The sequence below is a fragment of the Sorex fumeus genome, unplaced genomic scaffold (assembly GCF_029834395.1).
Source record: "Sorex fumeus unplaced genomic scaffold, SorFum_2.1 ptg000029l, whole genome shotgun sequence".
Classification (NCBI taxonomy): Eukaryota; Metazoa; Chordata; class Mammalia; order Eulipotyphla; family Soricidae; genus Sorex; species Sorex fumeus.
In genome coordinates, this window is record NW_026606086.1 from 16560016 (window position 1) to 16586178 (window position 26163).

Consider the following 26163-nt stretch of genomic DNA (forward strand, 5'->3'; position numbering starts at 1 on the left):
TGGGTTCTTTTTTATTTTGTTTCTTGTAGTGCCAGAACCTACTAAGACCTGCTCAAGCCAGCCCCAACCTGCCGGTACCGGTGCCAGTACTTCCACCAGCACTCTCTCCAGCAGCAGCAGCAGCAGCAGCAGCAATGGCAAGCGTGCGGCGGCCAGTGGCCAGCAGCCAGCTGCATCCCGTTACCTGCCTCGGGAGGTGCCTCCACGCTTCCGCCAGCAAGAACAGAAGCAGCTGTTAAAGCGAGGTCAGCCACTGCCTGCCGGGGCTCTGGCCAGTGTGAGCCCAAACCAGAGTGCTGGGCCCACCAGGGCCAGTCCCCCTCCCCTCCCTGGAGCTGGAACGCAGCCGCAGCCCAGTACGCTCCCACCAGGTAAAAGCACAGAGCTCGGCCGCCTATTCTCTGAGAACGGGCGCGTCAGCTGCACTTGGCCGCTTCCCCAAGGAAATGGATGGTGCTTTGCCCCTGGCTCACTGTATCTGTGAAGTGGTGCTGGCTTCGCTGGCGGGTCCGCCTGTGGCAGCTGAATTGATCATTTAGCTCTGTCTCTTCCTCCGTAGTTATTTCTCGTCTGTGTTCAAATGTATTCGCCAGCCCAGCTAATTGTGTTATTTACTGGTAACTAATGGTCTGCACTTCAGCAAGTGAAAATCTGTCCCTGCAGAATCCTACAGAGAAGGTTTCTCATGAACCCTTTACCTCTGGAGCCTCGTGTGCCTTGGCGCTTTGCAGTGAAGAGGCAGCATGTGTGGGGAGCGGATGTTCCCAACACTCGCCTGGCCCGGCCCTGTGGCAGCTGGCTCCCGGTCCCCTTTCCTGGCCGTCCTTGCTGCCTCAGAGACTGGCTTTCTCTTCTCTGTTCGCAGCTTGTTGGCCTCTCTCTCCCCCAGACTCTCCTGTCCCCATCTTCGTGGCCATTTAGATTTGTTCTCAAAATATTTCTTCACTGTGGTTTGAGAAAAACGTTTAGCAGTGTACAGAGAGCATGTGTTCGGACCGGTCTGTTACCGAATCTTTGTTCACTGCTGATTGTTGCTGACCCAGCCTGAAACCACTTTCACTGATGCTTGTGAAATTCAGGTTTGTAATGAGAGAAGCAAGGAGGAGTCTTGGATTGGATTAGTCTGAAAGAAACATGCCAGGTCATATGAAGTTTTTCTCTCATTCCCATTCAATATGGGAATTATTCTAACAGGACCTAAAAGTATTTATAGTGGTGTTTTTCAGACTGTGACTTAGTGGTGCATTCAGAACAAATAACTTTAGACAGCTTCACGTCTCTTCCAGTAGACTTGGCTCTCATCCGCTAAGTTTCTGGTACAGTGGATGGAGCGCAGTGATCGTCACTGAAGGCAAGCAGGAAAAGATTACATCTACCCACTGACCGACGGTTTGACCACAGTCACTGAACTGTTAGCAGTTTCTTTTTATTTATTTATTTTTTTTTGGGTCACACCCGGTGATGCGCAGGGTTTACTCCTGGTTCTGCACTCAGGAATGACTCCTGGCGGTGCTCAGGGGGCTATATGGGATGCTGGGAGTCGAACCCAGGTTGGCCACGTACAAGGCAAACGCCCTACCCGCTGTGCTATCACTCCAGCCCCCGCTGTTAGCAGTTTCTAAGCAAACTTTCTTCACTAAAACATTTTCCTCACAAAAACCTCAGTGCAGACGAAGATCCTACCTAAGTAGCTTGGTGTATTAAAGATGCTTTTTGTTGTTGTTGTTTTGGGTCATACCCAGTGTGCTCAGGGCTTACTCCTGGCTCTGCACTCAGGAATCACTACAGGTGGTGCTCGAGGCACCATATGGAATGACAGGGATCAAACTCGGGTCAGCCGCATAGAAGGCAGGCACCCTACCCCTGTACTGTCTCTCCTACCCCAAGATGTATATTTTAGTGGCCCGAGGTACAATACAGCAAGTAGGGTGCTTGACTTGCACGCAGCTGACCTGGGTTCAATCCCTGGTGTTGCATATGGTCCCCTGAGACCTGCCAGGTGTAAGCCCTGAGTGCCTCAAGATGCTTATTTTGGAAAACTAAAAATTGAAATATAACTGCTTTTTTCCCCTCGGCTTATCACTGTTACCTGATTTATACTGCATAAATAACTCCACAAATGCCATAGGTGCAAAAAGCTACTCGTGTCTTCCTAGGGAATCAAGAAATTCAATAACATTTTGATACGAAGATAAATAAAACCTTTATCTCTGTAAATAGAGAATCTTACTCCGGAAATCTGTTTCTGTTCCATTGTACTTTTCTAATATATCCGTTGAAGACTAAATGATTCTTTTACAGGGACAAGGAGGCAGTACAGTGGCCTGGTGGGGAGGGGCTCTCATGTGCCTGACACAGGTGTGATCCCCAACACCACGTGGCCTCCCAAGCACTGCCAGGTGAGCCCTAGAGGCTCTGAGCATCCTTCAGTGTCTCCAAGCACTTCTGGGGAGGGCCCAGTGATGAGGCGCTGCATTCTCAGCCCTCCATCAAACCACTGGCCAGCTTCACTGGGTTTCACCACAGTAACCCCGGTCCCCCTGGGCATCTCTTGGCAGTTCGCCCCTCCCGAATTAAATGATTTTTTTTTCCACCCAGCAATGCACAGGGGTTACTCCTGGCTCTGCACTCAGGAGTTACTCCTGGCGGTGCTCAAGGGACCATATGGGATGCTGGGAATCAAAGCTGGGTTGACTGCATGCAAGGCAAACACCCTACCCACTGTGCTATGGCTCCAGCCCCTAAATGATCTTTTTTTTTTCTTTTTGGGTCACACCTGGTGATGCACAGGGGTTACTCCTGGCTCTGTGCTCAGGAATTACCCCTGGCGGTGCTCAGGGGACCATAAGGGATGTTGGGAATCGAACTTGGGTCAGCTGCGTGTAAGGCAAACGCCCTACCCGCTGTGGTCTCTCCAGCCCCTTAAATGATCGTTTTATATATAAAAAGATCCCAGAAAAACTGAGCCCATCCATATAATAGCATTCAGAAAAATAAGAAATAATTGGCTCTCAGACAGAAGTCTTCAATATAATGCCAGTTTCATCTCTTCCCCTCAGCTCGTTCGCACCCCCTGGCATAAATTGGTGGTGATGGTTGCGTTGAAAGGACACCAGGGACAGAGGAGGTGGCTGTTGTCTTTTTGGAAGAGTTGAGCTTGCAGGGAGCCTCCACCTTCCTGGGTCCAGCTCCATGTGGGATGCCTGGTGGCCAGCCCTCTGGGTTGAGGGCCATTTCCTCCCCATGTCGAGTACTGGCTCTGCTCGGAGGTCACAGGACCCTCCAGCAGTAGCCTGTGAGGAGGCCCCCCACCCCCCGCTGTACTGTGGCCCTGTTCTGATTGTGGGCTCATTTCCACTGAGGGGAGATACGGTTCCCTGTCCTGGCTGGTGCTAGAGCCCCCGTGGGAGAGCAGCCTACAGGTGACCTGGGAGGACTCGGGCAGGGGATCAGCCAGGAACATGTCCGTTATGGAAAGGCTGATGCGAAAGCCAGGCAAAGGCAGGGCCGGAGCCATTCTCCAGCATGGAGGGCACTTGCCTTGCACACTGCCGACCTGGGTTCAATCCCCGGCACCCCATGTGGTCCCCCATGTACCGCCAGGAATGATCCCTGAGTGCAGAGCTAGGAGCACATGTGTCCCCAAAACCTAGGGCACAGGGAGAGCAGTGGGCAGAAGCACTGAGTCAGATGGGGCTCAGCGTCAGAGGGGATATGCCCTCTGGGCCCTGCATCTAGGCAACTTGCAGGAGACACATTGACTGGGGCGAAGGCAGAGTGTCAGCCCACCCTGAGGCCACGTTCTCTCTCCAGCTAACAACCATTTGTCTGGTACCAGAACATGAGCCGTTGACTTTCTAAATAAAATGGAACAGGGGAAAGTGGGTTCTTAAGCTCATGTCTTGATGTGGAGAATTCATTTAGCCAATTGAGTACAAAAACGTTAGCGGGTAAGATAAGTGTTAGTATTTAAATATAGCATCGCCAGTTAAGAGTTTCAGAAAAATGTCATATTATCATGACTGGATTCAGATTCTGTCTTTGCAGTCAGTTCCACTGAAACGTTTGAAAGTTTCTTTTTTTTTTTTAACTTCTTTTTTTTAACTTCTTTCTTCTTTTTTTTAACTCTTGTTTTGTTCTAAAAGCAGAACAATGTATTATTTTGGTGGCTGCTTCTCAAAAACGTGTATAAACAGAGGCTCTGATTAAATCTCAGCGGTGTTGGCTGCTCAGACCCTTTTCAGATCTTTGGAGGGAGAAAGTCATTAAGAAGCTGGAAGCCTGCCAGTTTGCCAGTTTGCATATGGGAGCGGGACATTTAGCTTCTAGCTGGGCAGGTCTCGCCGCCCGCCTGTGCGGGGTGTTTAGGGAAAGCCGGAAGGCCCTGTGCCGCACTGCTTCCTGACTGACTTTCAGAAACCCAGCAGAGGGAACGGGTCCCAGAGTGAGAATGTTGGTGCCAATTGACAGAATGCGAAGAGGAGGGAAGATGGGTCTGGTGTCGGCTACAGATAGTCCAAGCATTCGGATCCTGCCCGCCGCGGGTGGAAGGGGGTGAACCGGACACCTGGAGCGGACAGGGCCAACTCCTGCCCCACTGGTGCCCACGCCTGGCCTCCCCAGGCAGCACTGTAGGCCGAGGCAGTCACCGGGTTGACTGACGTGGTAATGCTGGGAGCCTAGATCCCCTGGGACGTGGGCGGCAGCTGGGCGGCCTCTGACAAAGTAGCATCTCCGGCGGGGGGTGGCAGCCCCTTTCTGCACGTCTGGTAGCCTGGCAGGCATCCCCCCAGGAAGATGTGTTTGGGGGCTGACACGGGGCGGGCAGCGGGCAGCTTGGCGCCTAGCGTCTGGCCACTGTCCAGACCTGCTAAAATGGCAACCTGGCCATGAGCTGCCACGGGCACTCCCCCCCGCCCCCACCCCCGCCAGCCTGGGCACCACTGTCTCCTACCCCCAGAGGAGACACACAGGGCACGAGGCTGATTCTGGGCGACATTCTCAGAACTGTGTTCAGTCCGCCTTTTACCCCATCCTGTGTTTCTTGGTTCTGCATTTCAGACAGTGACAGATGAAATGTTTATTAGGAATCGGTCCAGCAGTGGAATTTTGAATTCAGAGTTCTTCCTCTCCAGTGAATGGCGTGTCAGGCTGTCATCTCTGTCTCAGAAGCTGAGAATAGTTGTCACGTTCATCCTGGAAAACCAAGAACAAGGAATTTCTTATAAGGAAGTATTAGTAAACAGCTATTTTTAACTCCAGAACACCTCTGGAATGACGTCTTCTAATGTGTAGTTTGTGATTTTGTCATTTCAGATCAAAGGATCGGGGTTTTGAAGGAGGAATTGTATATTTAGTAGGCTTGGTACTAAATTAGCATTTTTTACCCTTCCAAGAAAATCTTGTCCACACTTTTCTGATTTACTTGGTACCTATCAAAATTGTGCTTACTGTAGCTTTTGTAAGCTCTTTGTTAAATACTTCACTTGAAAAAAACCTATCATGATACAGTACCATTTTAAAATTAAATATGAAGAAAGCTTTTCTCTTTAAACCATGCTATTACATAATCCTTTTAAATTTCATCACTTACGTTACTCTGAATTTCATGGACACCTATTTTTAGAATGTGTAAACATTTTAAGAGGGAAAAAAAGAATAATATATGCGAACCACTTTTCTTTGTAAGGCTTCTCTTTTTTAAAGACACTGTGATTTACAGTTTTGCAGAACTGCCAGTGGTAGGATTTCCTGCATCTACATTCCAGCCCAGCCCTGCCGCCAGAGCCCGTGTCCCTGTGCCCTTGTCGCGGGGTCCCTCTCTGTCCCGTACACCAGTTCTCAGATTCCCTTGCCCTGTACCGTTGTTGTATCCAAGTGTGGGGGCTTCTGGCCGCGCCACCGTGAGAGCTCACTCTGCAGGCGTCTCTCTGCTGGCCAGCTGCGCCCTGTGTGATCCCCTCCAGCGACAGCGTGCACCAGCAAAGCGCGTGACTTACTCTTTGCTCGTGACCGAGTAGTAGTCCTCCAAGTCCCTATGTTGTCACCGCTGTGAACAGCTTAGCCATCCCCCCAGCAGTGGATGTGGTTCCTTCCCACCATATCCCCTCCAAGATTGATTTCACTCTGGAGTGTGCCAGGCTCATCCCTGTGAGGTGATGAGCAGGGACACAGAGGCTTCTTCCTCGTCTGTACGTCTCTTTAGAGGAAGCTTCGGTTTATCTCTTCTCCCTGTTTTTCCATGGCTGGTTGTTTTGTTCCGGTGACGTTCCACCAGTGCTTCATATACATTGAAGACTGACCCTTTGTCAGATGGGTGGTGTGCCAGTAGTTCCTTCTAGTCTGTGGGTCAGTCTATTCTGGTCACAGCTGCTTCTGTGGCGCAGAAGCCTCTTAATTTGATGTTGTCCTGATTGTTTTTCTCTGCTTCCATTTGCTCAGCCAGTGGCACTGAATCCATTGAGGATCCTCTTCAGTAGATTTTATGTCCTGAAGGGATCTGGTTTCTCTCCTTAGAATTTGTAGATTCAAGTCTGATCTTGAGGTCTTTAATCCATTTCTGATTGACTTCTGTGCCTGGTATGAGAGGGGTCTGAGTTCATTACTTTACATGTGACTGATCGATTCTCCAGCGCCATTTGTTGAAGAGACTTTCCTTCCTCTGCCTCATGCTCTTAGCTCCTTTGTCAGAGATCAGCAGGATTTGTCTCTGTGCTCTCCGAGCTGTCCTGTTGGTTGGAGAGTGTCTTTATTCCAGTAACACACTGTTCCAGTTACCGTAGCTTTGTAACACAAGGCTGGGGGAGAGTAGCCTCCCATGTTCTTTTTCCCTGGCCATACCCAGCTCTTCTCAGGGGTTACCCCTGGCTCCACACTCAGGAATCACTCCTGGAGGTACTTGGGGGACCCTAGGGGATGCCGGGGATCGAATCTGGATCAGCAAGGCAAGTGCCCTACCCGTAGTACTATTGCTCTGGCCCCTAAAATCTAAACCTTTTTAAAGGGAAGTTATATTAGAATGATACAGTGAAAAGAGCAGTAGAAGTCCATTCTGAAAAATGTCTTTGTCCCATTATTCAAACACAATTCCCAAGTCTGCCATCTCTGCGCTCTGTATCCTCAGTTTGTAAGGGTCAGTTAAGTTGATTGTATATGGAAATGCTTGGAGCTTCTTGGTCATATGAAATATAAAGTATGTGGTAGTTTGCTGATATGGGGACTCAAACTCTGGCTTATGCCACGCCAGATGCATGACTTCTGCCTTTCTGTCAAGTCCTGAGCTGCACAGGGAAGTCCAAATTACCTGCATTGGCTCATTTGACAGTTCTGTTCATTTGCTTCAGAATGTCCTTGTAACCAAGGGCAGCTTTTGTCCTCCTGTAATTCAATTATTTTACACATTTTTTCCCCCACATAGTTTATCTTTTAGACTCATGATTCATGAATCAGTAGCACAGTCAGGAGACTTTGGTTTATGAGGTGCATGTCACTCAGATATGTTTTAGTTTCAGGGTTTTTTTTTTTTATTGGGGGGACCACACCCAACAGTGCTCAGGGCTTACTCCTGCCTCTGCACTCAGGGATCATTCCTACCGGACTCAGGGGACCAGATGGGATGCAGAGATTGAACCCAGGTTGGCTGCATGCAGTCAAGCTATAATACAGAGCCTTAACCTCTGTACCATAGCTCCAGCCCTCAAATGTGGGTTGTTTTTTGGCCTCTGTCCAGTAGGTGAAATGGCAAGCAGGGTTTCTCCAGGCCTTGTGGGCCGGGCCTACTTGGACGGCCAAGGAAGGGGCCGTGTGAGCCAGGAAGTACATGTCGGAAACCTGTTCCCTGTTGACGGGACAAGGGACCTACCCAGCGAGGCTGGGGGCAGATACTCTGGGATGTCTTGGGATGCCGGAATCTGAACCGTTTTCCCCTCTGCTTGGACCTGCCCTCATTCCAGTACTCCCAGGCGGCTCTGCCGTCCCACCCCCACCCCAAATCTGGACCTCTGTGGACTCCCCTATCCCCATCCTCCCATGCATGGCCCCCTCCTGGAGTGTGGCCTCGGGGGGAGAGGGGGGAGGCTGCAGTCACACTTAGCTTTCTGTACAGATTAGAAAGGAATTCTCAGACCCGGAGAGATAGCATGGCAAGGAAAGCACTGATCCAGCACCTCATACAATCTCCCCCAGACCACCAGAAAATGATTCCTGAGCCGGGAGTGAACCGTGCACAACACTGGGCGTGGTCCAGCTGCAACAGCAAGGGAAGCCCTTGTGGTTTCCTGACTGATATTCCTCCATGCCTGACCGGGGTCATGGCCACAGCAGAGCAGGGAGGGTCCCCCCGGGAGGAAGCGTTGTCTGAGGACCGACACCCTGAAGCACCCCAGGGTAGAGTGTAGAGTCCGAGATTGCAAAGCAGCCCCTCATTTTTGTCAACACAAAATTTATTTGATGTGCTGGAGAGAGTGCTAGTACAACAGGTAAGGCCTGCATGTGAGTGACCTGAGTTTGATCCCCGCCCCCCCTACAGGGTCCCCTGAACACCACCGGTGTGGCCCAAAACAACAAACTTTACTGATAATAACTTAGATACTGATTTTTTGTTGTCTGTCTTCATTTTTTTTATAGTTTCACCAGGAGTTAACCCCTTTAAAATCCGTAATTCCAAATTATATTTCCTTTTCAGTTTTTTTATTTTTAGTCCACACCCAGCTGTGCTCAGAGTTTACTCCAGGCTCTGTGCTCAAGGCTTAATCCTGGCAGTGCTCGAAGGACCATACGGGTGTCAGGGATCGAATCCAGGTCTGCTGCATCCAAGGCAAGCTATCTACCTGCTGTGCTGCCACTCCACCCCTCTTTTTACTTTATTTTTAAAAGATAATTATAGTGAATAAAATCTTCTAGAAAATTCAGACACTCTACAGTCGCCACGATACTTATGCCCGGACTCAACTGCTCGGGACAAGTCTCATCCAGAAATGAATCTGTTGAAAAACTCAGGTGTGCATGTTTTATGATGAAATCTCCAGGCTTTCGTGGAGTTGGGGATGGACTACCTCCGTGCATCTCCCTGTACTCCTGGGAGCCTCAGCAGTCCCACCCATGAACCGCATGAACCACCTCTGACACCAAGTAAGCCCATTAACCAGCCATGATACTGAGACTCATAAATAAATCTCAAAAGAGAATAAACAAGTTGCAGAAATGCTTCCAACCCCATGCCAGGCTGAGTGGTTTGGGGCACCCAAAGTTACTAGTCAGTTAAAAATTTAACTTCAGGGGGCTGGAGCGGTAGCATAGCGGGTAGGGCGTTTGTCTTGCACATGGCCGACCTGGTTTTGATTCCCAGCATCCCATATGGTCCCCCGAGCAGCACTGCCAGAAGTAATTCCTGAGTACAAAGCCAGGAGTAACCCCTGAGCATAGTTGGGTATGACCCAAAAAAGCCAAAAAAAAAAATTCAGTTGTATCATCCCAATCAATATTTTGAAATTTGGAACACAGTCTCTGGGGCATGTGACATCTGAAACTTTTCATCACTGATAAACCAGGAGCAGCACATTGAATGGGAGGTAAAGTAGAAGACAACTAATTTCGATTAACAAAATATAAACGCACAAGGCTTAACCTGTAACAACGTGTTAGTAATCTCCTATACAAGGACTCAGTGACTCCATGGTGAGGTATAATCTTCACACGCTTTCTTCTAAGAATACACATTTTTAGTGAATTATTTATAACAAGCAATATAAAATAAATTATTCAAGGTCTGCTGTAGAGGCAGGCTAGAGGGGCGGTTAGTTGGAAATAATGGTAGTGGGAAGGTGCAGTGGTGGTGGGATTAGTATTGGGTTATTGAATGTAATATCATGAATAACTTCATACAAAATAATAAAATATGCAAATTAAGAAAAGGAAAATTCATTGGGATTCGGTATTCGTAATAGCCAAAATCTGGAAACAAGCCAGTTGATTGGGTAAAGAATCTGTGGAACATTGCACAGTGGAATACTACTCAGCCGTAAGAAAAGATGAAATCATTCTGTCTGCTGCTGCATGGACGGATCTGAAGAAAATCATGTGGAGTCAAGTTAGAGAGAGGGAGAGGAACGGACACAGAATAGTCTCATGTCTAGAACATAAAGAAACATCATTAACAAGTGCTCACGAGCAGTAGAGACAAGAGTAGAACTGGCCTTCAGTAGGAAGCTGCCACAGGTGGGAAGACAGGGAAGGAAGGCTGGGACAGTGCTCAGGGGGTGTGGGGTGGGGGGTGGGGGGCTGCCACAGAGGCAGCCTGGGGTCAGGAAGGAAACTGTGGAGGGAAGTGGGCCTGGTGTTGGACCACTGTACGTCTGAAATGCAATCGCGAATAACTTTGTTGTGTAATTCTTGGTCGTCAGTTTTTTAAAAATAGAATCCTAGTTTAGGGCTGGAGGCAGGGGCTCGCCTTACTTGCTGCCGACCTGGGTTTGATCCCTGGAACCTCACCCGATCCCTGAGCTCCTCCAGGAGTCAGCCCCAAGGAGTGCTGTGTGTGACTCCCCCTGCCAAAAAGAATCCCAGGAGTGAGATGATACGAGGACTGAAGGACGATGGCAGGTGCCAGATGGCAGCTCTTCTGATTCCTCAGAACAGAACAAGAAACTGGCTGATAAATTGGGTCGCAGAAGATACTGGTGGATGGCTGAGGGTGTTTTATCTGAACACAGTGGTGCTGGTTTCCACATCCTGGACTCGACCCACAGGCCATGCACCACGTCCTCCCCTGTCACTGCCACAGCATCCGTATTGGGAACTCGGATCTGGAACTTCCTCACTGTGTGGCCTGTGTTGAGCTGCCGCTCCCGGGATATCGGTGGCAACTAAATCATATTCAAGGCCCTGTTTGGGACTGGAGAGAGTACAGTGGTTAGGGTGCTGGTCTTCTACCTACTCAACCCGGCTTTGGGCCCCAGCTCCCCATGCAGCCTCGCCAGGAGTGACTTCTGAGCACAGAGGCAGGAATAAGCCTTGAGCACCATCAGGTGTGGCCCAAACCCCGCTCCCCCCCAATGGGAAACTCCAAGTGTGAACTTGATGTCATTTAGCGTCATTGAGCCTGAGTGTCGATGTTGTGCATCCGCCTAGTTCTAGAGCATTGAGTCCAACATCTTACAATGATGGGTTTGTTTCTCCTAACCCTGAAAGAGCCTTGAATGTGGCACTTTTTATAATCTCAGGGCTAGGACGAAGGAGAAGGAGACGTTACTGGTGCCTGCTCGAGGCAATCGACGAACAATAGGATGATCCTGATCATTGTCTTTCCCTACGGTAGACGCTTCTAGAGGCGAATGTGCCTGGTGTCTCTCCTCGGGGGAAATCATCTTGTGTGCAGTAATAAGAATCCATGTCATTTCCGAAACATTGACTCTTGCTTTCAGCAGGACCCATCGAGAAGACGAATGCCTGTTCCCTCAAGTCCCTTTCTCGTGTGGTGTTCATAATCGAAAAGCCGCGGTAGAGAGCGTCCTCTGGGCCTCCCGACCAGGTGATTCATTCTTTCTTTCCTCTTTTTCAGATCTCAGTCACAGTGGATTGGCAGATCACTATGAAAATTCCCCCTGGGGCCAGCAGCCCGCTTACCGAAACGAAGCCAGCTGTGGCTGGGGTGAAGTGACCAGGGACAGGACGGAAAAGGAGGCGTGGCCTTCCACCCCGGGGCCTGAGCCAGAAGCGGCCTCGGAATGTGCCGCAGACACTGACTCTGTCTCCAGCTGTGGCTCCGAGAGCAGGAGCATGGCGACAGGGAGTGCCCAGGGCACCTTCACTGGACACGCCAAGAAGACGAACGGCAATAATGGCACCAATGGCGCACTCGTCCAAAGCCCTTCTAATCAGAGTGCCCTTGGGACGGGGGGAGCGGGCGGGGGCGGGAGCGCGGCCCGAGTTTGGGGCGTAGTCGCGGGCTCCAGCGCAGGCCTCGCCCACTGCCCCCTGGGCGGGGGGGATGGCAAGATGGACAACGTGATGGGGGAAGGGAGAAGCCAGAGCTGCTGGGGGGCTGCCAACGCCAACGCTGGCATCAGTCTCAACCTTAACCCAAATGCCAACCCAGCTGCCTGGCCCGTGCTCGGACACGAAGGAACTGTGGCGACGGGCAACCCTTCCAGTATTTGCAGTCCAGTCAGTGCCATAGGCCAGAGCATGGGCGGCCAGAACGGGAGCCCAGCAGGCACGGCCGGTGCCTGGGGGAACCTGCTGCCGCCAGAGAGCACGGAGCCGCAGGCACCGTCCACGTCTCAGAATGTGTCCTTCAGCGTCCAACCTCAGAACCTTAACACTGACGGACCAAACAACACTAACCCCGTGAACTCGTCCCCAAACCCTCTCAGTGCAATGCAGACCAACGGACTGCCAGACTGGGGCATGGCTGTTGGCATGGGGGCCATCATCCCGCCCCACCTGCAAGGCCTTCCTGGTGCTAACGGAGCATCCGTTTCTCAAGTGGGCGGGGGCAGCGGGGAAGGAATGGGCAGTTCGGTGTGGGGGCTGTCCCCGGGGAACCCCGCCACCGGAAGCAGCAGCTCTGGGTTCAGTCAGGGGAGTGGAGACACTGTGAACTCAGCATTAAGTGCTAAACAAAACGGATCCAGCAGTGCTGTGCAGAAGGAAGGGAGTGGCGGGGGTGCCTGGGACTCGGGGCCTCCCACTGCCCCCGGCGTGCTCCCGTGGGGCAGGGGCAGCGGTGGGGGCAGTAGCGTCGGGAACATCCATTCAGGAGCCTGGGGCCACCCCAGCCGGAGCCCCTCGAACGGTGTGAACGGGGAGTGGGGGAAGCCCCCAAACCAGCATTCCACTAGTGACATCAATGGGAAAGGAGCGACAGGGTGGGACGGGCCTAGCGGGAACGGCCAGAGCCCCGGCGTGCCGCTGGGCGGTGAGCACACAAGCTCCTGGGCCAAAGCCGCGTCCTCCGGCGCCACCGCCAGCGAAGGCAGCAGCGAAGGTTCCGGGGGGCTCGGCGAAGGGGGCGCCGGGCGGGAGGCCGTGGAGGGCCGCAGGCGGGAGAAAGGGATCCTGGACCCAGGGCACATCCAGCTGCCCAGGAACGACCTCGACCCGCGCGTGCTTTCCAACACGGGCTGGGGGCAGGTCCCAGTACAGCAGAACACTGCCTGGGAGTTCGAAGAGTCCCCCCGGGCCGAGAGGAAGAACGACAACGGCACCGAGGCCTGGGCGTGTGCCCCTCAGCCGTCCGGCGCGGGCGGGAAGAACAGTGGGTCCCTCGGGGACAGTCCAAATACCTCTTCAGTATCGGGGTGGGCCAGCGCCCCGCCGGCCGCCGGGCCAGCCCCCACGGGCTGGGGAGACGGCAGCAACAAGGCCCCAAGCGGCCCCGGGGCGTGGGGGGACTCGGTGGGCTCTACTGCTGTCAATGCTGCTGCTGCCAAGGGGGGCCACGCCTGGCCGGGGGCCGCGAGCCAGGAGGACAAGCCGCCCGCCTGGGGGGAGCCTCCAAAACCCAAATCTCAGAACTGGGGGGACGGGCCCAAGTCAAGCCCGGCCTGGAGCGCAACCGGGGGAGACTGGGCAGAGTCAGCCTCTGTCCTCGGACACTTGGGGGAGGGGAAGAAAGCCAGCTCCGGGTGGGATGCTGACGGCCGCTCCGGGGCTGGGTGGACAGAGACTGCAGGGGCCGGGCCTGGCGGCTGGGGCAGTGGTGCAAACGCCAAGGTGAATCCAGGTCCAAACTGGGGGGAGTCTCTGAAGGCCGGGCCCCAGCAGGGCTGGGCCAGCAAGGGCCCGGACAGCAGCGTGAGCAACTGGGGAGGGGCCGCCTCTGTGAAACAGACAGGACCGGGCTGGGTCAAATCGAAGGACACCAGGGAGGCCACGGGCTGGGAGGAGCCTTCGCCACCGTCCATCCGACGCAAAATGGAAATCGATGATGGTACCTCAGCTTGGGGTGACCCGAGCCACTACAACAATAAAAGTGTGAACATGTGGGACAGGAACAACCCCGGCCTCCAGAGCAGTACCACCGCCAACACCACCGCCACCACCAGTAACAGCACGAACGCAGGCGAGGCACCGCCAGCACACCCGGCCAGCACCCAGCTGGCTCGGTCGCCACTGCTCGGCCCAGGTAGGAGAGAGATGTGCATGATTCCCCAGGGCCAGCCTTACACTTTCTGCACATGCGCACCGTGGGCCTGGCTCCCTGGCCCTCGCTGTGGGACTGGTCTCAGTGTCACCCAAGGGCTTCTGGTAGGAGGGGGGTCGGGAAGGGTTACATAGGGACAGCTGTGGCTTGTTGGCCAGTAGCAGCATATTCTGTCAGTGTTTCAGTGGGAAGAAACCCTGGTTAGGTTAAAGCAAGTGTTGAGTTTCTGCTTGGCGGTAGCAGTCTGCCAGGCTCCTGCTCAGGGCAGCCTCGCGTTACCGATGGCCTGTGGGAGGGTGCAGGTCTCCCAGGTAGCTGCGCTTCAGGCAGCACCCCTGTTACCGAGACACCTCTGCACAGGGCTTTCACCCTTGGGAGGGTACAGGAGAGGCCCAGTTTCACTTCTTCTGTGGTAGGATTTTGAACAGTTGCTTGCGGTTATGGCCCGGCGACCCCTTTTCCAGGAATAGTCCAGCTTCTTGCAGCTTTTTCTCATAATATGGCTTCAGTCCTTCTTATTGAGAGCAGAGAGATAGTACAGAGGCTTTTTGCCTTGCTTGCAGTGGCCCTAGTTTGATCCCGCACCTTCAGGAGTGACTCGCTCACAGAGCCAGGAGTAAGCCTTATGCACCACTGAATAAAAAGAGAATCCTTTGTGTTGCCGTGCTCTGCCTCTTAAGTCACACCGCAGCCAAGGTCACTGCTCTGAGCACAGCTGCCTCAGGGTTAGTGGGGTCCTCGCCTTCTTCCTTTTCCCTGAAAACATGCACCGACACAGCATCCTGAGTTTTAGTTAGCCTTGGCTTTTTTGAGCCACGAAGAAACCCATTTGATCCTCAAACGAATTAAAATGCAAAGTCTGTCTGTTAGGTTACTGCTGTAAAGCCTTCTCTCATTCGGGACTACATTTGCATTTGCCTCTGATAAACATGGATTCATCTTTTGAAACCATTTTGAACTGATACTGTAGTCAGAAAGTTAGGTATTCCTTCTAGATGTCAACCCAGGGGGGGGGTTGTTGTTGTTTTTTTTGGGGGGGGGGGTGTTTAGTGGCCTTCCCGGGCTCTGGGACTTCCCTGGGCACCATGTGTAGTGCCTGCATTACCAGAACCTGTCACAAATACAAAACCAAGGGTAGCATCTTCCTCTGTCACCCACTCAGCTGTCTGGCAGATAGGACAGATTTCAAATCTACCCACTACCTGTGAGGGAATCTGGGTTTGTCACTGAGACGGTTCCATAGCAGGGCCGTAAACTCCGTCACACACCAGCTGACAAGTCAGAAAGTTATTTGTAGTAATGTGACCCTGGAGGGATTGTGAGTCACCGTTTAAGCAACGAGGCCCTAGGGATCTTCCCCCCCCACCGCCGATGCCTGGTGCCAGAAGGTTCCTTGCTAGGGGGTTCATTGCCTCCAGCCCCCCCATAGACGGTGCCCCACAATTCGTGTCTGCCCTGACACTCCGCTCAGAGCCTTGGTCCTGGCGCTCCAGAGTCAGGCCTGGTGCTGCCATGTGCACGGGCCCCTCGCAAAGCAGGGCGAGATTGTGGGGACTGCGTGAAGAAGCCAGGGTGGCCGCACAGGCCTGGTGGCCAGGGCCGGCTGGAGGAGAACTCAGGAGACAGGAGTCGCGTTGGGAGTGGTTCCGGGAAAGCAGGCAGGAGAGGAGGGTGTCCTGGAGCCAAGAAGATGGCAGGGGGCAGCCTCAGCCGGGCTGGCTGTCACCGCAGGTGCAACTGGAAGGCGTTTCTGTTTGGTAGATTTCAGGCAGGGGGCTGGGCAGACAGGGTGATTTCATTTTCTGAAAATGGAGGGAGTAGGCAAGATCAGGTGGGCGGCGTCTGCCCTAGCCCCAGAGGGCTGCTGGAAGCAGTGGACAGATTGCCCAGCCTGGGGTAGGCCTGGAGGGCCCGGCTGGAACGAAGCTGCTGGACCAGCCTGGCTTCGTGGCCACCTGCCCTGCCCCGATCACTGCCCACCCTCAGAGCCCCGTGGTATCGCCACAGACCCTCAGCTCAGCTAGCCCAGGGTCCAGCCAACTCGTGCGCTTGTTGGGTTACAACAGGCAGGTCCGTGGGGGTGAGGGAACCTGTGAGTCCTGCCTTTACAGCACTGACGTTTCTGGGCGCTGAGATCTTCCCAAGTGCTTGAAGGAATGGGGAGGTCAAAGGGTGAGAGGGGACTGCCAGAAATGAAGGGCTGTACCCTGGGAATGTGCACGGTCTAGGGGAGCGGGCCCTGGGGACCCTCACAGCCTCTTTCTAAGGGCGTGGGGAATGTTGAATTCGATTTTTAGGTCATGCCCGGCAGTGCTCTCAGGACTGATTCATGGCTCTGTGCTCAGGGATCGAACCTGGGTTGGCCACGTGCAAGGCAAACGCCTCCCCACTGTCCTGTCGCGGCCCCTTCTCCGTGCCTGTGGCCTCAGGCTCACTTGGCCGCTGCGGCTGGTCCGTTTCTTTGGCTGCCTCTGCTGCTTCCCGGGAAGTGTGTTCTCACACTGATGACAGGGTCATGGCCCTGGCTGACTTAGTGGACCTGGAATGTGAGCTTTGCCCGAGACATTCATTCTTGCTGGGGTCAAAATCATTCTCTGGCGTGAAAATTAGCCTGGTGTGGTATTTTTTAACAACTTGCATTGTTTTCCTAAATGCAAAAGAAGGAAAGCATGATCCAGGCCTTCCTGTCCTCCTGTGCCCCTGCTGGGTCACAGCGTGGACTTGACCGTGAGTGGACGGGTCCAGAGCTCACAAGCTCTTCCCAGGCAGGCGGCCCCGGGGCAGAACTCACAGGGACAGTTTGGCTTCTGTTCCCTGTACTCGAGTCCCTGCCTCTCCCGGGCTTTCCGCCCTTCCTTCCCCAGGTGTCCAGGGCCCAGTGGAGAGCCGGCATCCATCTCGGTGAGAACAGGCCTGGTCACTGTCAGGGGTGGCCTGAAGTGTCACCTCAGCATCCTCCCTTCTGTTTCCTGCCTGGCAGTGACAAGGCATGGGTGTCCTGTGATCCTGACCGTTGGTCATCGGGAGCACCAGCTTGGGACCCCCAGCAGAGGACTGTGGTGTGAGCAGGCTTGGTCACTCGGGCGTGCGTCAGTGCTCAGAGCACTGCCCATGGAAGGAGCAAGTCCCCCCCACAGCACTGTCACGCACCAAGTGGCTGCCACGTTGCAATGTTTATCCATTTGGTATTTTGCACGTGTTCTGCAACTTTGCCCCTGCCCGGTGCCAGTTCTGCCAACTTGCACCATCAGTTTTGACCGGTGCGTTGTTGTCCCCCAGCTGTGTTGCTCTGTCTTACAAAATGACGTTTTGGGGGGGTTTTTTTGTGTGTGTGTGCCTTCAGTTTTCCAGGTAAATGTTGCAGAGGCTCGTTTTTACCCTGTTCTTGTGAGGCAGAGATGACTTTCCCACGAGGCTGAGGAGAGTCTTTGAGAAATGCTGCAAGGCTTATAAACTGGATTATTTGGGTATGATCCAGACCTTTCTGGTGAAGGGACCCAGAAATAACTTCGAAAATGCCCCATGTCCATCTTTGGTTGGGCTGATCAGCTCCCTGGGCTGGACACTGCAGGCTTAACCCAAGTGTCCAACTGTCTGAGCTGGCCCAGTGCAGCCCCCAGGGACGCTTACCCTAGGAGAGGTGCCAGAAGGGGGTTTGCCTGACCATGCAGTCCACTTAGAAACTCTTATTCAGAGGGGCCAGGGCTGTGTCGGTGTAGAGTGCATGTATGTGGCCCCCCACCCCACCCCCATGAGCCCTTGGGCCCATTCCCCAGGACTGGGGCAGGTGATGGCGCCTTCACAGCGACACCGAGGGCTCCTTTTGTCTCTGAACTCATTGCTTTCACCGGAACTTTGGATCATTGGGAGGGTTTGGGGACAAGGGTAGACAGCGCAGTTGGTTTGGAGTCTGATGCTGAGGCTGGCCCAGATCCCATCCCTGCTGGCCCAGTGACTTTCCTGTGGCCATCCAGAAAGCAGAGTGTGCCCCAGCTGGGGGAGGCCAGCGTGGCCCTGGACATGAGGCTAACAGGAGCAGGCGGGGAAAGGGCTAATGGCTTTTTCTGCACGTGGGGACCTGACGGGGTATCTGTTTGCCCCATAACTTAGCGCCTATGGAGAGGCAGAGGCCCTGGGAGGGGCAGATCGCCACGGGCTAAACTCCGACTTGGAAGAAAGTGAGTCTGGGAAGCCTGTCCTGCGGTCCAGCTGAGCGGACAGTGGTCACCTGCGGAGGGAGTGAGTCAGCAAACCCCTGGAGCGCCTTTGTTCCCACGAGGTGGCAGAAATAGATCTCCCTGACCTCCCCTGCGCTATTTTAAGCCCCGCGCGTAGTTGCAAAAGTAGAGATGCCCCAGCCAGCCAGCCTTTTGGTGAAACTGGGGCTTTCCTTAGGCCTGGGTTTGAGGCGCTGAAGATGGAGGAGAAACTGGGACTTGGAAATGCCTAAAAGGGGCTCAGTGCCCATGCTCAGTGCAAGTCCCAGGGTAAACGGGTGACCCCACACCCGAAGCGTGACATCTGTCTGAAGATGCATGCTGCAGTAAGGGTCTCTGCCCTCATGCCCAGGCAGCCACCCCCTGCCCCTCCCCCAAGTAGGGGCTGCTGTTCAGCCCAGGGCCCTACCTGTCACCCTCACCCGACTCCGTGAATCTGCCACTCAGTGCCTAGGAAGCAGCAGTGGGAGTAGCCCCTATAGAGCGCCAGGTGTGGCCCAGAAACTTGGAAAAATCAATTAAATGTTATTACCGTGGTCTTAAAAGCTTGGACTTCAGTCATTTCTGCTAGTGTTGTCTTCCGAAGAGTTGAAAGTTGAAGGGTCGCAAACCTGGAGGACTTGTCGCTTCAGCACCTGAAACGGAAACTTGGGGCCTCAGAGTCTTTAGTCACACTGAAATTATTTTTGTCCCAATACATCCGTGATTTTTATCAGTTCCATTTTCCTGATTTAATTTTGTCCCCTCTATTTGTAAAGGTGTTCAAATATACAGTATTTCTGTGTAATTTCAGTATTTTCAGTGGTTTGCTGGTTTGCTACTACGCTGTTATTGGCAGTATCATTGTATCACTGTCATCCTGTTGTTCATCAATTGCCTCGAGCAGGCGCCAGTAATATCTCCTTCGTCCTAGCCCTGAGATTTTACAAAGTGCCACATTCGAGGCTCTTTCAAGGTCAGGAGAATGACACCCATCATTGTTACTGGGTTTTGGCATATTGAATACGCCACCGGGAGTTTGCCAGACTCTGCCGTGTGGGCAGGATACTTTTGGAAGCCTGCCAGGTTCTCCAGAGTAAGAACTAGATAATAAGATGTCTCTTCCAGGAGCAGGGTTTTATAGTCTCTGGGTCTTGGCCGTTGATGGGATTACATGGCACGGGGGGGGGGGGGGGGGGGAGTTGGTGGGTGTAACGCCTACATACTGGAAGATGGGGGATCTGGGTGGAGGAAGCCCCAGTCCCAATCCTCTATGCCCCGGGTCCTGCACACCTGGGTTCCTCTGCCGATTCCTTCATGCGTGCGGCTTGTCCGAACGTGTGGAGAGTGGTTTTTAGCATGGCTATGGCTGGAACCGGAGGTCTTCAGATGCCGGGGCTCTGCTCGGGGTGGGGAGGGAAACTCAACCCACCCTCCTCCAAGGGGCCCCAGTGAGGACAGCCAGGCGCAGAGGCAGGAGACTCTGCACTGTTCTCTTCCGGGAGCTGGGTTTTATAGTCTCTGGGTCTTGGCCGTTGGTGGGATTACATGGCACGGGGGGCAGTTGGTGGGTGTAACGCTTACATACTGGAAGATGGGGGATCTGGGTAGAGGAGGAGGCCCCAGTCCCAATCCGAGCAGGCTTGGAGATCTACGGCCCGGGTCCCGCAAATTATTGGCAGTAATTTACATAACATATTACTCAGCGCAGAACTTAAAATTCGGAATGGTTGTTAGTTTCTATGTCCTTTTCTCATTCATCAGTATTATTGCATTTTATTAGAATGAAGAACATCACGGGAGCAGATTTCCTGATGTTTTAGTCAAAAATTAAAATATTTCTATTTGTTTTTGTTTTGGGGCCACACCCGGTGATGCTCAGGGGTTCCTCCTGGCTTTGTACTCAGGAATCACTCCTGGCGGTACGCAGGGAACCATATGGGATGCCAGGGATCAAACCCAGGTCAGCCACGTGCAAGGAAAAATGCCCTCCCCACTGTGCTATCGCTCAGGCCCTCAAAATCAGAATATTTCTTAAATGAGATGTTGAGGCCAAGGATTTTAAACTTTGTGGCCAACGGTTTGCATTTTCAGAGGGTAAATGGAAGGGAAATAAGGAGAAAGCTCCCACTACATTTGTGCAGATCTCTGGAGCAGGATTTTGAGAAGTGAATTTTTTGTCCAAGAATCTTAAGTTGCTTAGGTTTTTAGAGCCACACTGGCTGGTGCTCAGAGCTCACTCCTGGCTCTGTGCTCGGGGTCACTCCCCGGGTACCATATGCAGCACCGGAGGTGCGAACCGGCATGCAAGGCAAGGCCTTACCTGCCTCCTGGTCCATCTCTTCAGCTTGAAATGTTTTCCTCACTGAAGTAAGTGTAAAGAGTGGTGGGCCCCTGTGCCCCCCCTTGGTGTTCCTGTTGGTAGGAATGCTGGAACATTCTGATTGCAGTCAGGACACTGCCCGGGAGGCTGCCCACGGCCTGTGCAGCTGCCGCCACCTCCTGCCCTACATGCCTGCCACCCCTGCCCGCCTTTCATTTCTCTGCCCGTCTTTGTTTCTGATGGTCAGAGATAAGGAAGAAGGGTTTTTCCCGCATTTCCTTGCGAGTTGGAGGTAGCCTGAGATGACTTTTTGATCACTACAAAAGCAAAAATATCCCAGAAGCAAAAATGCTACTTTTTTTTTTTTTTTGCTTTTTGGGTTACACACGGCAATACACGGGTTACTCCTGGCTCTGCACTCAGGAGTTACTCCTGGCAGTGCTCAGGAGACCATATAGGATGCTGGGAATTGAACCCGGCTCGGCCACGTGCAAGGCAAACACCCTACCCGCTGTGCTGTCGCTCCAGTCCCAAAAATGCTACTGCTTAAGTACAGGTTTCAATCTGTTCTTTTAAACCTTACTAATTGTAAGTACTGTGAACTCAGTCAGCATTAGTGCAGAGTAAATTTCGGCTTGTCCTAGGTGGGGAAAATGGCAACTTTAAAGCAAAACAGATGTGATGAAGTGACACGGTTATCTTCTCACCCAGCTGTCCTGGACTCTCAGAGAATGACCTTGGACGTTTCTCTCTCACCCCCCCCACCCCCCCACCCCCGGTGCCTCTGCAGTTTCCTCAGGCTGGGGAGAAATGCCTAATGTGCACTCAAAGGCCGAAAACTCCTGGGGGGACCCATCCTCGCCTTCGGCCCTGGTGGATAACGGCACTGCAGCATGGGGCAAGCCACCCGGCAGTGGCAGCGGATGGGGGGACCAGCCCCCCGAGCCAGTGGTGACCTTCGGACGAGCTGGTGGCCCAGCTGCTGCCCCAGCCCTGTGCAAACCAGGTGAGCGTGTAGATTCTCCTGTTTGGGGACCGTGGCGGAGCTGGGGGACTCCGTGGGATGTTGGGGATTGAACCCAGGTCAGCCACATGCAAGGCAAGCACCCTCCCCGCTGTACTCTCTCCAGCCCCCAGAAAATTCATTCATTCTTAATGGATCTTAAAGATCAAGGATTGTTTGTTTGGGGGCCACATTCAGTGATGGTGAGGGGCCTGTTCCCAGCTTACTGCTCTGGTCTGTGCAATGCACAGGAGTGAACCCAGATCCCCGCATGCACAGCCAGTGCTCCGGCACTTCGAACTGCCTCCCTGGCCCAAGGATGAACTCTAGGACACTTACTTATACTTTAATGCTATGAAATTATATAACACCACGTACACTTAAATGTTTATTTTTTTATTTTGGGAGTGGGTCTACTCCCAGGTCAGTGACCAGGGGTTACTCCTGGCTCATTTCATGGGACCATAAGGGATGCCTGGGATTGAACCTGGGTCAGCCGCATGCAAGGGCAGACACCCTCCCCATTGTATTGTCCCTCCCACCCCCAAAATGCTTTTTTTTAAAAAAAAAAAAAAAGAAAAGAAAAGAGAGATGAACTGTCGGTGTTCAGCTTTCGCCCGCCCAAGGTCCGGCGTCTCTGTGGGAGCTGGCAGGGCCCACTACAGCCTAGCACCTCTTTGGTGACCCCCACAGGTAGCCCGTGCAGGGGGAGCCCTTCTGAGGTTTAAATCTGACTCAGTGTCACTGACCATCATTAGAGAGTAAGCTTTCTCCATTTTCTTCCGGGGCCCTGCGGTACTTCCCAGAACGCAGCCGTGTTTTGATGTGACCTGCAAGTCAGTGGGCCCTTTTTTTTTTCTCTTTGGGTCACACCCAGTGATGTACAGGGTTTTCTCCTGGCTCTGCACTCAGGAATTACTCCTGCCAGTGCTCGGGGGTCTATATGGAATGCTGGGGATCAGACCCGAGTCAGCTGCATGCAAAACATGTACTATCACTCCAGCCCTGGCTTTTTTTTTCCCCCATTGTTTTATTGAGGGCAGGGAAGGGGCTTGGACCATATCTGGCAGTATGAGCAGCTCAGGGCTTGCTCTGACTCAGGGCTTACTCTAGTGTGCATTTTTTGTTTCATTGTGTTTGGAGGCCACACCCAGAATACTCAGGGCTCACTCCTGGCTCTGCACTCAGAACACTCCTGGCAGTGCTCAGGACTAAGGATGACAGGGATCTAACCTGGGTCACTGCATGCAAGGCAAGCATCCTATTCACTGTACTCTCTCTCTACCCCCTGGAGTCTGCAGGAAAAGTAGATCCACATCTCCACATTATCTGGCCTATCAAGGGGAAAAGTCAGTTCTTAGATCTTAAGAATTGTTCCTTTTTTGTTTCTGGTTTGGGGGCCACACCCAGAGTTGCTCAAGAGTTATTTCTGGTTCTGCACTAAGGAGTCAGTCCTGGTAGTGCTCAGAGGACCATATGAGGTGCCGCAAATCAAACTCAGGTCAGCCACGTGCAAGCTAGCACCCTTCCTGCTGTACTATCACTCTGTGCCCCCCCTCCTACCCCAAGAACTGCATTTTTAGGAGAAGTAGTGAAAGGTTGGATTGCAGGATATCCCCTGACTGGCACCCAAAAATGAGGTTACAGCACAAATGGAAAAGGAACTTGACCCATCCCTGTCCCCTCGCTCTCCCCTCTCTCCAGCTTCCAAATCTATGCAAGAGGGCTGGGGCAGTGGTGGGGACGACATGGCCCTCGGGACCGGCCAGTGGGAGGATGAAGATAGCGGCATGTGGAACAGCGCGGCCTCCCAGGAAAGCACCTCCTCCTGCAGCTCCTGGGGGAACGCCCCCAAGAAAGGACTCCAAAAGGTGCGTGTGACACTCCAGTCACGTTTCTCATCCCTGCAGACGCTGACCCTGGGGGTGTTTCCCATCCCACAGATGCTGACCCTGGGGGTATTCTTCATCCTGCAGACACTGACCCTGACCCTGGGGGTGTTTCCCATCCCTCAGACACTTACGCTGGGGGTGTTCTCCATCCCAAAGACGTGACCCTGACCCTGGGGGTGTTTCCCATCCCGCAGATGCTGACCCTGGAGGTGTTCCCCAAACTGTGCTCGGTTCCTGGGGGGTGGGGGAGTGTTTCTGATGAATGGCAAAGGGCCTCACAGCTCTGCCAGTGCTTTGAGAAGTTACCAGGCCCCCGAGGTCCTTTCAGGGGTCCAGGAGGTCACGCTCTTCTTCTGGTGCTCACTCAGGCTTGTCTCCCCACGCCCCATGCCTGCTTTGGCGGCTTGGTGCTGTGGCACAGTGGCACAGTGCGGGCAGAGGCCGACAGCTGAGTTGAACGAGCTACAAGCATGCCCAACCAAACTCGGAGTATTTTGCTTTAGAGGGTGTTTTTCATTACTGGTGGGTTTGGGTTTTTGAGTGTGCTTTGGGGGGGTGTTGTGCTCTGGTGACAGTAAGAGCTCTTCCTGGCACTCTGCTCAGGACTGCGCGGTGCTGGGGGTTGGAATCAGCTTGGTGGGGTACACGGAAGAACCATAACCAGATGGCACAGGAGCAGGAGAGGCGCCGGCAGCACACAGGCAGGGAAGCTGGTATGCACCGGCAGTTTGGCTGCCACTGCTTGTCGGGGAGCCGATGGTGCGGGCAGTTTCCTGCACAGACCTCAGCAGTGAATGAAGCCACATCTCTGACCTGGGGGGGGCTGTGGTGCAGAGAGCCGTACTAAGCGACGGGCGAGGGTGCTGGCCTTCCTGTAGGTGTCCCTTTCCCCTGTTGTCACATCATTAACTGTATTGTCTGCTAAAACAAAATGTAGGAGGGAGCCAGGAGTAAACCCTGAGCACCACCAGGCATGGTTTTGGCCCAGAGACCCCAAAAATGGAGAGGGCCGTTGGCAGCGTTCTGCTCACAGCACGCAGTGCAGAGACTCAATGTGCAGGGCTCTCAATGTGATTTGTGATCGCAGGGGTTTGGGGTGCGGCACTAGGGACCCTGCCCCCGCCCCTCTCCCCTCGGGGCTGCGAGCAGTGAGCCGTTTGCCACGTTCCCAGCTTTCCATCCCGTTGGATCCTGGCGCCTGTCAGAATGAAGTTCATGGCTTCCGGCCGCTCCATGGCTTCTGGCCTCTGTGCTGGCAGAAACTCAAGGGAGCGGAGGGGGCACATGGGGGAGCCTGGCAGGAGGGGTCTTGGTCTGAAGCCCCCCTAATACACACCCCGTCAGCGTTCCCGGGCGCCACACTCTCCAGCCCGTGCGTGACTCGCTCTCTCCCCCCGCCTCTCCCTTCCAGGGCATGAAAGCGCCCGGCAAGCAGGACGAGGCCTGGATCCTGAGCCGGCTCAGCAAACAGCTCACGGACATGGGCTTCCCGGTGACTGCCGCCTGCCTGGCCTGCCCGGGTGGGGGGACAAGGAGGGGACACTTGCAGGAGCAGACGGCTGCCACTGTACCTACCCCACAGATCCCCCGCTTTGACCTGACAGCCCTGGGGGCTCCCCGTGGAGACGCCTGTCTCCACCAGGAAGGCATGAGGGCCTTTTCCTGGCTCTCCGGGCTGAGCTGGGCAGATTGGCTTCCTTCACTGAAGCAAAGGTTGACAGAGGGGACAGGAGAATACGGGGTGTAGACAGTCAAGCTTCGTGTTCAGTAAAACAGCCCTGCTTGGGGCCAGACAGACCGTACAGGGTTCAGATCCCGCCTTGTGTGTGGCTGACATGGGTCGGATCCCCAGCCCCCATAAAGCCCCCCCATCACTGCCAGGAGTGATCCCTGAACAAATAGTAAGTGTTCCCAGGCCTTAGCCCAGAGTGCTCCCCTGAGAACGTCCCCCCACCTCTTCCGGGTCACAGCTTGTGAGGGTCCATCTGTAGCTGGCAGTGTGTGGAACCTTGCTACACCAGCAGCCCACGGCCATGTGTACCGAAACAGTAAGGTCTCTGTGGTACCTCCATTTTATATTTGAGTGTCAGTGTAAGTTCTTTACTCCTAAAACAACTCACAACGTTTTCTAACTGCAAGTATTTTTATTAGTTTAGAAAACATCTCATTCTAAACAAGGGGAAAACTTCCCTGTTTCAAAACCTAACAATAGGGACTAGAGCAATAGTACAGTGGGGAGGGCGTTTGCCTTGCACGCGGCCAGCCCGGGCTCAATTCCCAGCATCCCATATGGTCCCCCGAGGACCTCCAGGAGTAATTCCTGAGTGCAGAGCCAGGAGTAACCCCTGTGGATCGCCAGGTATGACCCAAAAAGCCCCCCAAAAAAGAACCTTCACAATATTACGATAAGCATTTCTCCAAGTGGAGACAGTGACAGAACTCCTGTTTGGGGGGTTTGTTTGCTCATTGGTCCTTGGACCATATGCAGCAGTGTTCTCCGGCCACCCCAGCTCCGTGCTGGGAATGGAACCCAGGCCCCCTCCCTGCAAAGCCTGCGCCCCACCTGACCCGGCAGCCATAGGACCCCCACATGTTTCCTGTTGCTC

General features: G+C 53.6%; 1 protein-coding gene across 2 annotated transcripts in view; it reads left to right on the top strand.

Moving 5' to 3' along the window:
- Window positions 1-26163, top strand: part of TNRC6C (trinucleotide repeat containing adaptor 6C) — a 99097-nt gene that overhangs the window by 50196 nt on the left and 22738 nt on the right. For both annotated transcript variants that reach the window (XM_056115749.1, XM_056115750.1), the window contains exons 4-8: window positions 30-371; window positions 11558-14125; window positions 21453-21668; window positions 23370-23536; window positions 24969-25049. In XM_056115749.1, the coding sequence (XP_055971724.1) occupies window positions 30-371; window positions 11558-14125; window positions 21453-21668; window positions 23370-23536; window positions 24969-25049 (3374 nt within the window). The remainder of the gene's footprint in view (window positions 1-29; window positions 372-11557; window positions 14126-21452; window positions 21669-23369; window positions 23537-24968; window positions 25050-26163) is intronic.